The 12,218-nt window shown below is 37.2% G+C and overlaps 1 protein-coding gene across 1 annotated transcript in view; it reads right to left on the reverse strand.

The window, feature by feature from the left end:
* Positions 1–1,483: 1,483 nt before the first annotated feature.
* Positions 1,484–12,218, reverse strand: part of LOC127427470 (protein HID1-like) — a 16,865-nt gene continuing 6,130 nt past the window's right edge. The window contains exons 5-19 of the mRNA XM_051675100.1: positions 11,315–11,421; positions 11,112–11,225; positions 10,703–10,958; positions 10,406–10,462; positions 9,879–10,019; positions 9,611–9,701; positions 8,096–8,247; positions 6,319–6,397; positions 6,073–6,237; positions 5,739–5,981; positions 4,336–4,484; positions 4,130–4,204; positions 2,896–2,987; positions 2,326–2,484; positions 1,484–2,036 (exon numbers count right to left, since the gene is read on the reverse strand). Of these exons, the coding sequence (XP_051531060.1) occupies positions 1,973–2,036; positions 2,326–2,484; positions 2,896–2,987; positions 4,130–4,204; positions 4,336–4,484; positions 5,739–5,981; positions 6,073–6,237; positions 6,319–6,397; positions 8,096–8,247; positions 9,611–9,701; positions 9,879–10,019; positions 10,406–10,462; positions 10,703–10,958; positions 11,112–11,225; positions 11,315–11,421 (1,944 nt within the window). The 3' untranslated portion in view covers positions 1,484–1,972. The remainder of the gene's footprint in view (positions 2,037–2,325; positions 2,485–2,895; positions 2,988–4,129; positions 4,205–4,335; positions 4,485–5,738; positions 5,982–6,072; positions 6,238–6,318; positions 6,398–8,095; positions 8,248–9,610; positions 9,702–9,878; positions 10,020–10,405; positions 10,463–10,702; positions 10,959–11,111; positions 11,226–11,314; positions 11,422–12,218) is intronic.

Raw genomic sequence — 12,218 nt, forward strand, 5'->3', positions numbered from 1 at the left:
TTTCTTAACATTTTCTAAATTCAAGATACACCGTATTCTTTAAAATGTATTATGTTAACTGATTTTGCTTTTATTGCTTTACAAATAAATTTATCTTGTAAGAATGTTTAGACTTTTGTACTGGAATTCTCTTAATATATATATATATAATGAGCAAAATATATTAATACTCTTAACCAGCCTGTCTGGCATCAACAATCATGCCAAAGTCCAAATCACTGAGATCACATTTTTTCCCCATTCTGATGGTTGATGTGAATATTAACTGAAGCTCCTGACCTGTATCTGCATGATTTTATGCACTGCACTGCTGCCACACGATTGGCTGATTAGATAATCACATGGATGATTGTTGGTGCCAGATGGGCTGGTTTGAGTATTTCTGGGATTTTCACACACAACAGTGTCTAGAATTTACTCAGAATGGTGCCAAAAACAAAAAACATCCAGTGAGCGGCAGTTCTGTGGACGGAAACACCTTGTTGATGAGAGAGGTCAACAGAGAATGGCCAGACTGGTTTGAACTGACAAAGTCTCCGGTAACTCAGATAACCACTCTGTACAATTGTGGTGAGAAGAACATCATCTCCGAATGCTATTCTGAGATGCGGGTTGGTGCTGTTTTGGAGGCATGAGGGGGACCTGCACAATATTAGGCAGGTGGTTTTAATGTTGTGGCTGATTGGTATATATATTCTTTAAGATGTTTTATGTTAACTGATTTTTTTTTTTTTTTTTTGGCTTAACAAGTAATTTATCTTGTTTTAAGTATACTTAGACTTTTGTACTAAATTGTTCTTAATGTGTGTGTGTGTGTGTGTGTGTGTAACCAGTACTGTGCAAAAGTTATAGGCACTTGTGAAAAATGTTGCATAGTGAGGATGTTTTCAAAAATAATGACAAATAGTTTTCATTTATCACTTAATGTCATACAAAGTCCAGTAAACATAAAAAGCTAAATCAATATTCGGTGTGACCACCTTTGCCTTTAAAACAGCCCCAATTCTCCTAGGTACACCTGGACACAGTTTTTCTTGGTTGGCAGATAGGATGTTTCAAGCTTCTTGGAGAATTCACCACAGTTCTTCTATCTATTTAGTCTGTCTCAATTGCTTCTGTCTCTTTATGTAATCTCAGACTGACTCGATGTTCAGTGAGGGGCTCAGTGGGGGCCATGACATCTGTTGCAGGGCTCCCTGTTCTTCTATTCTAGTCTAACATTTATATTTCCTATTGACACACTAAAGCTGAAGATATAAATAACCATCTTAAGACAAATGTTTTTGTGAAACATCTTATGTGCCTAAAACCTTTGCACGGTACTGTATATATATATATATATATAAATAAATAAATGGACAAAAATATTAAATTATTTAACTCATATTAACAATAAATAAATATTAACCACACACATTCAATTATTTAACTATATATAAAATTAAATAATATTTTTCTAATTTTGCTATACAAATAAATATATCTTGTTTTAAGAATGTTTAGACTTTTAAGAAAATGATGTTGGAACATTTGACTTAGAATCAGGGGCTCCAATTGAAAAACTATAAAAACTCCACGAGCAGCATTCACAAAAGAGTTGCAGACTTTATCATTACGTTTTTGTTTCATTACAGCTCAGAGTCTCTTGAAGTTTATATACAGAGTTCATTTACACCTGTTCACACACTGATTGCTCTTACAAATAAAAATAACATAACACAAATATAAACACACAATGCTCTCACACTGCTCATAGGATTATGTCTCAACTCTCATTGGCTGACCCAAAACAGGAAAAAAAATGGACTAAACAGAACAGAAATTACAGAGCAGTTTGACTAAACTCAAGAATACAGTTTAAATGGACACATTCATGTATTCATGTAAAATGTGAAAGTTATCTTTCTGAAATTTTCAGGATGTAGTATGGAGAAATGAAGTCATTTCTGCAGAGTTGATTATCTTTGTGTCATTAAACCCTCTGGATCTCAAAGAGTTTGACATCAGTGTCGTACCACACAGGAGGATCAACGTTTCTAAAAAGAAAAAGAAAAAAACAGATGTCATTAAAAATGATCAAGCAACTTAAACCTTGTTTATAAAGTGTGAGATATCTCTAATTTAGTCACACTTCAACAAGCTTTAATAAAACTGTTTCACAATTGATTTGCTTGTGTATGTAAACAGTTACTTCGAGTTTAATTTTAAGTATAACTTTCACATTCCAGTAGAGGGGGACACAGAGCAAAACTAAGAGATGGACCAAAAGTTCAGCGCTCGACTCTGAAACATCATGTTGATGCATCTAAACACAATGTATCTCACCGTAAGTAGATGACGCCCCACATATATGTGCGGAACCACAGAGCCGTGCCCTCATTGGCCTGGTACTTGCGGATGAGGATGGGATGAGGAACCGGCAGCAAACCAACCAGAGTCCCATGCTGTAGGAACTTCAAGATCTCTGATTCATCTGTCAGACCTCTACAGGAACAGAACAATCTTGTTCACTTATTCATTTCAAACTAGTACACATACAGTGGGGTCCAAAAGTCTGAGATCACACTGAATATATGGAATAAAATGTAAAAATAAGTGTCATTTTCATCAGCGTCATTTCAACCACCGAGTTCTATTAAACACAAAACAGAATTTGAGATGTGCTGGAAATCTTCATGACTTCCAAAGAAAAAAGACAAATCTTCTGTGATGCATGTACATACACTGTCTGTTGGACATTGTTAGTAAACAAATGAAATAAACTAGTAAGAGTGTGAAACATTTTAACAGGGATTTTACTATGTAGAAGTGCTAAAAGTGCCAGAAGTTGAAGAAACACCCATGTGACTCATGATAAGTTATGCATTTGCAGCAGGAAATGTGTGTTCGTCTTACTTGTCTATGCAGATTTTCTCCACCTGCGGCACAAGCACCTGCAAAAGTCTCATTATGGTCTGCAGAGGAAGTTTACTCTTCCAGGAGAGGACCTGAAAGAGAGCAGCCAGATTGATGAACACTGGACATGGTCAGCTTGAGTTGCTTTATCAGTGAATGTGTGTGTACAAATAGTGAGACCTCTTTAACCTCACGCGACCCCGCGTCCTTCTGCGTGGACATTGTTTTTTGGCTTTGCTATACGCAACGCATAATTTAGATTCATTTAAACCAACTGATCTCAGTTCAGAAGACTCTGGGCTGTCAGTAAAGAGTTAAATTTTTGACACAACGAGTCATGTGACAAAACAACATGGCGCCGATCACAGCGGAGTTTGTCTTTAGTTGAAACATCAACATAACTACATCTGGTAAGAAACCTAATTAAGTTTTTACATTGAAACCTGTTTGTGTCAAAAGATCAGAGTCTCTGGTTTCATCCAATATGCCATTTTTTTTAAATTTGAGCGATTTATCGCGAAACAGCACGCTGTTAAACACAATGACCACTCTAGTGGACAATAGGACTCGTTTTTCATTAGAAATCCTATATTTACTGTGCATTTCGCATTGAGATTTTTTTCTTTTTTTGCTTTCAGAGGCTTTATATTGGAGTTAGAATGAAAATAAGGTGCATTTCAAACTGTTCTGAGACCAGTGCAGACAGACAGCACATTGGAGGTTAAGTCATTCACTAAATAGGGTGCAAGGGAGCATCCTATAGCTCTCTATGCAGCCAAGTGCATTCACTCCTAAAATCTGATCAAAAGTTCAGTTTCAGGCTGCAGATGATGTTTGGACCACTCAACATGCTTGGCACACATGGGACAATGATAATCAGTACATAGATTCAGAATTTATAATGTATCATTTTATTTTAACATGGATGACAGTGATTGGATGATGCTGGCCATTACTTTGAATCAGAATTAATTATGCTAATTTCTGATCGGTAAAATGTTTCAGCACTGGCTATCACTTGTTTGTTTGACAGAGGAAAGGAAGAACACTGAGATTTAGTTGCCAAAGTAGAAAAAACATTGTAACATAAAAGTCAAATCATGTCAAATAATTTTTATTTATATAGTTTTTTTTTAATATAGTCCAAAGCAGCTTTACAGAAAATCTGAATTCTTATTGAGATCTTCACAGGTACACTGTAGGCTTGTAAGTTTGTACACGTTTTATAACTGACCCAGTCTGGAGAAGGAGACCAGTCTGACAAAGAGGACACACTCTTCTGTCTTGCATCACAATCCCCATTTAAAGACTTGATACAGATACAAAGGAGGAAGAAAAGTTATTAAAACATTATATTGTTGTAAACAGTTGCTCTCGTGAGAAATGAAGCTATATAGATGACAGGGGTTAAAGGTTAGTGATCAACAGGTGATGCTGTACCTTGTCATCTCCTCCTGACACCAGCTCAGTGTCTTTGACTCCTGTTTCAGAGCTGTGATCTGATTGGCTGTGAGCAGAGTCACTGTGCTGCAGTAACAGTGTCGTTCCGTCCTCAGAAACCTGTGACTTTTCGGTTAATTTCTCAATGCCTGAAACACAGATGATCAACCAACAAATGGTCATTTCTACAAGGATAAAACACTTTCTCTTATGCCAGATGAGCATGCCAGCACAACTATAAGTACGCCACTCATAGGTTGATTCCCACAAAAAATTTCAACACTGTGACTATAAGTTAACCGTTCACTTTGTGACAAAAAAACCAGACTTGAAGTTCACTTTTACTAGATACATGCACTAAAAATGTAGTCTTTCTCTTCCAAGAAAACAGACCAAATATATAGATGCATCATGCTGCACCAGAGATATATTATAGTTGTCCAATCAGATGCTCTCTGGAATGCGAAACTTTCAGCATATACTTGAACCTCTACTAACCCTAACCTAACTCTGGAGCATTTTTTGGCTGCTGCCTGCAATTTTTCACAACCCAATTTAAAAACTCACCTTCACACACATTCAGTGGACTAACTGCATAAAATTGGTCTAGTTTTTCAGAAAGGTTAGGGATGGCAAGTGAATCCTCTATCACCTTCCATCACATTATACAGATGTGAAATGCAGCTGAGCACTAACACATGCACTCGTCCATTGACAACCAGTGTATATTTTGAATATCTCAGCTTCTCAATTGGCTAGAAGCTCAATATAGGTGTCGTTGGAAAGCTGAGATCGTCAGTTTGCAATTATGCATTGCATTTCATCATCAATAGTTGAGAACATATTTCGCCAATGATTTATCACGATTTGTCTACTGGACTGTGTATTTTGTTCTGAACTTCTGAGACATAACATTGGATTATTTACCCAAACAAGCTCACAGACAAGTAAACAATGGCTCATTTGAAATAAAAAAATTAAAAACAAACAGCCTGAAGAGTTCATATAGAGTTTGTGGCTATTTGGGGCTTACAGAAGCAGTGATTAGGGCAGACATGAGACGTGTCTTTATTGTCAAACAGAGATTATATTTCACTTCCTGATTCATTTGATAAACATTTGAATTGTGGTGTTAGGACAACAAAATAAACCATACAGTCACCTTTCTGAGTTTGAAAGCTTTCAATGGATATGTGACATGCCTATTTATGTGCTATATTAAAGACTTTCATATTAATATTTATATTTCTACCTCATTAACAAAAGGAGGCACTCATTTGCGACACGGAGGCTTGCTTTGTTATTTTATGTAACATAAATGCAAAATGTAGTTCCCAGCCCCGCAAGAGTTGAAGAGGTTAACACATGAATACAGTCAGACAGATAGAGAGAAAGTGAGTTACGTGGAGTCGCCTTCAAGCTTGCATTCAGAGTGCCCGACTGGAACGGTGTGGTTTTATATGGTGCCTCACTGGAGCCAGCGCTGAAGGGGTTGTTGATCTCCATGAAGGCAGCATTATGAGTGCTGTTGCTCCGGGTCTTTCTCTGCAGGGCTCTCTGGATGGAGCTGATGTCTGTCGGCAGGTTAGCCAGCTGATGAAAGAGGTTGCGCTTGCGGATGATGCCGTACACCAAGTTAAAGTTACCTAAGCATTAGAGAGAGAGTGTGATCCATGCAAAACCACATTCAGAAATACATCTGTGCTGTAGAAGTTGATGATATAGTACAAGACTTGCCATCGAACTGGTACTGGATGATGTTGTTAAAAACTTCTAGCAGAAAGAAAACCAGGTGATGGTTCGCTGGCGAGCGGAACAGAAACCAGCTGTTGGAGAACACTTCCAGCAGGTGTAATAGTTTGTTGGCGGCTACCATAGACAGACTCTTTAGGTAAGGAGACACTGCAAAAACAACAACGATGATTGTTAACAAGAGCAAACCTGTCAAAACTTTTCTTTAGAATTGTAAACAAACTCACTGACCGTTGACGATGATCGTGAGCAGACAGTCATACAGGGGCTGCAGTCGCTGATGTCCACTTGTGATAATCTTATGGAAAACCTGTCAATCACGTTATTTCTATTGTTTGGTTTTTTTTGCAACATCTCAGGTGACTGATTTTTAGGCTGTTATTCATTGATAATCCTTCCCTATGCTGCCTGTATCAAATCATATTTGTGTATATTCACATATACCACATGAAGATCTATTGTATGGACTACTTTTATGGTGATTTGTTGTCCCTTTTGGAGCTTGACTGCTCTGTCACAATGTCATTTCACTGTATGGAAAAGAGCAGCACTCAACATTCTCCCTGGAAGAAAGTTGTTTAGCTTTGAAACAACCTGAGGGGGAGCAATTGATGACAGAATTTCCATTTTTGTGTGAACTACCCTTTTAATCCTGACTCTTCATTTACTTTTTTTTTTTTGTGTGTCAAATTTGACTGGAAATGGAGAATTATAAGCTGTGATTTGGCAAACATACACAAATAATGTATCTAACATTTATATAACATTAAAGGTGCACTCAGTAACTTTTTGTTTGTGTCATCTTGGACTTACAGTGACACCTAGTGGTGTGGATGCAGCATCATTTAAAATCAATAGTTTTCAGTTACAGATGCCACTGTAGAAATTCACTATTCACAATCAGCCATGATTAATTTTAATTCAAGAGTGAAAGTCTCCGATAACAAGACCGTTATCAAGATTAAGAGAGTAGTATTCAGCTGGTCGTGTGATTCTAAAATGGCAGCCCCCATGAGGGCGCCCCTGCCCCATGTAGAATAAAACAGCTTTTATAAGGTTACAAATATGACTAGAGTCATCATCTCATGTGAGCGGTCATGATTTTATACATATGTTTCAAAATTACAATTAATTTCTTTAGGAGTACAAATTATTTAAATGGGGAAACAATTACTGAGTGCACCTTTAAGTAGACATTTTCTATCAAAAACCTTTACAAATAAACAGCTTCTAAATTATAATATAATTCTTAAGATTTTTTTTCTGTAATTTCTTCTTATAATTTCTTTCTAGATTCAGTTATTCAAATTACGCCTCTAACAATTATTACAAGTTTTTTGTATTTCTATTTATTTTAAAATGACATTTTTACCCAAAATGGCAAAGCCCCATTTTCAGCCAGCCTGGTCTCATAAACATTACCTGACCGCGGCAACATTTTTGCAAAAACTAAATGACGTGCTTCATTACACGTTTTACTGCAGTTTCCAATTGAAATGTCCAGCAGAGGGCGCCAAAAGCAAGTGAAATAATGTCATTATAAGACAAGGTTTTTAAGGTGAATTTTAGATGGAGGTTTTAAGGAGTACAATGTACCTCCCTAACCTAAACCTAACCAATAGTGATCTAAAATCAAATGAGAGGTAAACAAAAACATCCTTACCCTAAACCAACACCTAAACCTAACCAATAGTGTTCAAAAACAAAATGTAATTTTACACTTGCAAGGCAAATTTGGGTTTCAAAATGGTCAAAAAGCAACACTTTGCTCCTAAAATATATCAGTCTGTTGTGCTTTTGAGAGATGCAAGCTATTCCATGCACTGTCTTGAAAGAAGAAACCCAAATGGATCGAACCAGGATATACAGAGGGAAGACGGCGGCATCAAAAGACAAGTACATCAGTGTCTCTAATTTCAGAAACAGAATCCTCACAGCTTCTTTCAAAAGCAAAAATGTCTCAGTGTTCTAAAACTTTTGAACTGTAGTGTGTGTGTGTGTGTCTCACCACTATTAGCAGGTCAGCGTGAGTCCCAGCAAACACTGCGATGTCCATTGGCACACACAGTGTGTACGGCTTATTCAGACGCACCCCGAAATTCCTCTCTCCACTGAGCAGCAACAAGATAAACACGCCAATATGCAACAGACCCACACGTGCTGTAAACACACACAGATGGATATTCACACAATATTTAGCCCACTAGCTTTCATCCAATCAATGCAACAGTTAATGAGATACAATTAGCCACACCCACAAAAATGGCCTATGAATTTAATGAGAACACAAAAGATTAGGAAAATAATGTCCCGCAGTGTGACATTATAAACGTCATCTAAAACTCTTTAGGGTTAGGAATTGTCAACCCTGGGTAAACGAAATCCTAGGTATTCAGGTTTCAAGGTTTCACACTGTGCATTCTCATTTGCATATTCATGAGGTTGATAACTGATTGGACAAGGCACATTGCGTAAGAACAAATCTGTTAAATGAAATGTGAAATGTCGGCAAGCAAATCTACTGTTTGTCTTTTGTCTTCCGAAACATACACGTGTAGCGTGTGAATAGTAAATGAGCACTAGGCATTATATGATTGCTAAACAACTTTTTTGTAACATTCTAACAGTGCATTGTTTCACACGGTACACATTTAACAATGCAATTAAAGGAATATTCTGGGTTCAATACAAGTTAAGCTCAATCGACAGCATTTGTGGCATAACATTATTTACCACAAAAAATGTAGACGCATCCCTCACTTTCTTTAAAAAAAATAAATAAAAAATAAATAAAATAAAATCTCTGTTACAGTGAGGCACTTAGAATGGAAGTGAATGGGGCCAATCCATAAACATTAAAATACTCACTGTTTCAAAAGTATAGCCACAAGACATAAACAATATGCATGTAAAAATTAAGTGTGACAAAATCCCTTAACAACCTTTTCTGTGAAAAGATATATTAAACTTTACAACTTCGTTGCCATGACGACGTGCTACCGTAAACCCTAAAACGAGCATTAAAACGATGATTTAAACAACTTTACAGCTCAAATAATACACAAGTTTTAACAGAAGACTTAAATGCAAGTGCATTAATAAAATTATAAGCTTCACATTTCACAAAATTGGCCCCATTCACCTCCATTGTAGGTGCCTCACTGTAACCACGGTTTTAAAACGTTGCTCTATCTGAGGTTAAAAGCATAGTTTTAGAAGACAATTACCCATGGGTTAAGCGCAGCGTGAAAAGCTCATTATACAATATTTTTCTAATCCTTATATAATTATGTTTTTTATGATAATTGACAGCCTACATGTAATGTTTGTACTATTAAAAATTAATGTCACACCGCAACTGCAAAAAAAGCTAAAGGCGTTTAAAAACTAGCTACAGCACCTAAAATATACACTTTTTATCCTAAAATGGTATCATGAATATCATGATTTTATTCATAAAAATCACATTTTTTCCCCAAACAAAATCACTCCAGAAATGGATATAAAGATTAAAATCACTCACACTGATTTGCTCTGGCGTCATTTAGATAGAACAGAATCGGCACCAGAATCTCCAGCACATCACTGCTCTTCAACACATAGAACAAGAACTTCTGAAACATAGAGATGAAGAAACATCAAAGTATGAACTATACAGGTTTAACTACACACAAACACAGTTACTAGCTTAATTTAAAACACTGCTAAATCTAAAAGAATGGTTAGAATGGTTATTTTTCAGTGCAAGGTATGTCGTAAAATTATGCATGCTTGCATGTTCTTTCAGGCACCTTGTTGAGGTCACAGAGCTTCCAGAAGAGCACCAGCAGCTCTTGGTGAAACTGGATCTTCTTGCAGGAATGAGGCAGGTATGTCTGCGTCAGAGGATTATTGAGCAGTTGACTGATACCCCGCAAGATGAAATGAAAATCCTACGGACAAAAACAAATATAAGAAGAAAAGATCTGCATCTACAAGTATGCAATGCATAAAGATCCTATTTATAACTGTAATGTTATATATGAGAATACAGATCACTACTAGTGTTGAAAAGGGCCATTAAAAGGCATTACAAACTTAGCTGTGTGTGGGAGAGAGGGGAAGATGTGTATGAGGGGTAGGAGATTAGGTCAATATGTGTGCATGTACAGGAGTGTTAGTGAAACTTACTGTTTTGAATGCATGAGCAGATCAGTGTGGTTGTGAAGTATATATGTGGGGTTTAGGGCATGTGCGTTTGTCCACAGGGTAGTGGTACTCTTTGTGGGCGGGGTCAAGGGTGTGTGTGTGTGTTTGTTTACAGCAAAGTCCGTCTCACCTCTTCTCGATGAATTCGGGACAGGTAGTTTACAAACAGGTTTTCAACTCTTGTGGCCTGTAACACACATGAACATCATCATCATGAGGAGGAAACATCTGTGATAATCCAGTTGAGAGTTTGAGACTGAACTGAACTTAATTGTAAACACAGGCTCTGTTCCAAAACCTACAGTAGTGAGCAGCCTACAGTACCTAGACAGCATTTTTGGGCATGGCTACATATTTTATGTAGTAATTCAAGTAGTATGGTAGTAGTCCGAACATTGCCATAGTGCAGTACGTCTATGTGAGTTACCTTGCTTTCCTCAGCAGATGTTTTCTTGTTGGAATCAGCAGAGTTAGAGTCCATGTTTATGCTTGGGTTTGAGCTGATGTTTGCATTAGAGTCGACGAGCTCTTGCTCCAATGAAACGATCAGTGTCTGCAGCGCCAGATCTGCTAACGCCCCCCGCTGGTCGGAAAACATCAGGTGATTGTACGGGATTCCGTACCCGACCGGATCATATGCGCACACCACGTTAAGAAGGGAGGTGAAGAGCGGCAGAGCATGTCTGTGAGAGAAAGTGTACCCACCTTCATGTTGCAACCAATCTGTATGCTGCATTTTTAACAAATGGGCCATATGTAAGTAAATAATTTTCTCTTTAAGAGAGAATTATCTCTCCCACCAAATTATGAAAACAAATGAGTGTGTGTGTGGTTACCTATTTTCTCTAGAGCAAAAGAACGAGACCCAAGGGTTGATTGTGTGTGTTTCAGATGGATTCTCGTACATGTCTTCAGAGAAACATGTCAATAACAGCTTCAACAACTCCAACCTGAGTGAGAGACAGCAAAGCATGGATGTGTAAGTAACTGATGTACTGTAAAGAAGGAAAGTGTAGTATGAAGTGGGCGGAGCTCTGACCTGTTGGAGTCATGGGTGTGGTTAAGAGGCGGAGACTGAGCGAATCCGACTCCAGCTTCCCAGATGAACTCACAGCTGTCTATGGATTGAATATCACCAGTGGAATCCTGGACGAAGTCAGAAACAAAGTCAAGGCAAAGAACTAATCCTAATACGATAAAAAGTGCGTTCACATGCACGATTTTACACCGATTAGGCTTAATAAACCGTATAAGGTCTTAAATGGTTTTCCTTTTATCCGGGTGAGATCTCAAAGGAATATTCTTAGCTCAATACTAGTTTAGCTCAAGTTAAGCATTTTTTGCATTTTTTGGTACTTACAATGGAAATGAATAGGGCCATTCTGTAAATGTTAAAATTAGGACTGTTAATCGATTAAAATGTTTTAAAATGACATGCCGATTAATCGAATTAATCGCAATTAATCGCATACAGCATTTTTGCTGAGAAAGGCCCTCAAATAACGACAATTCATATGAATAATGCATATTAATTAAAATATGTATAAATATAATACCTATAAATATACAAAATATTTAATACAGATTGAAATTCAGTTTGAAATAAAGTGCATTATTGTGGCAGATAAATAAAGCATTGAAGCATTACACAATACAAAAAATAGCTTAACTCAATATATTGTTTGTTTTATTCTCATATCATTGAACAAGCCTATCTGTTTTGCAATGAGTTCGTCAATATGTCCAGTTCTCACACTATGCGTTCGTGTGTTCTGTCTGCACTATTTTTAATTGTTGCTCTATGTACATGTGCGTGCCTCAGATGGACACGTTTGGAGCATCTCACTGGTATTCAGCTTCATAAACGCTGCATTATAGGATGCTGTGTCAAGGTAAACATAGAGGAAACTTCGAAAATCAAGTCTCAAGATTCCTGTATTCTG

This window comes from Myxocyprinus asiaticus, chromosome 36 (assembly GCF_019703515.2).
Source record: "Myxocyprinus asiaticus isolate MX2 ecotype Aquarium Trade chromosome 36, UBuf_Myxa_2, whole genome shotgun sequence".
Lineage (NCBI taxonomy): Eukaryota > Metazoa > Chordata > Actinopteri > Cypriniformes > Catostomidae > Myxocyprinus > Myxocyprinus asiaticus.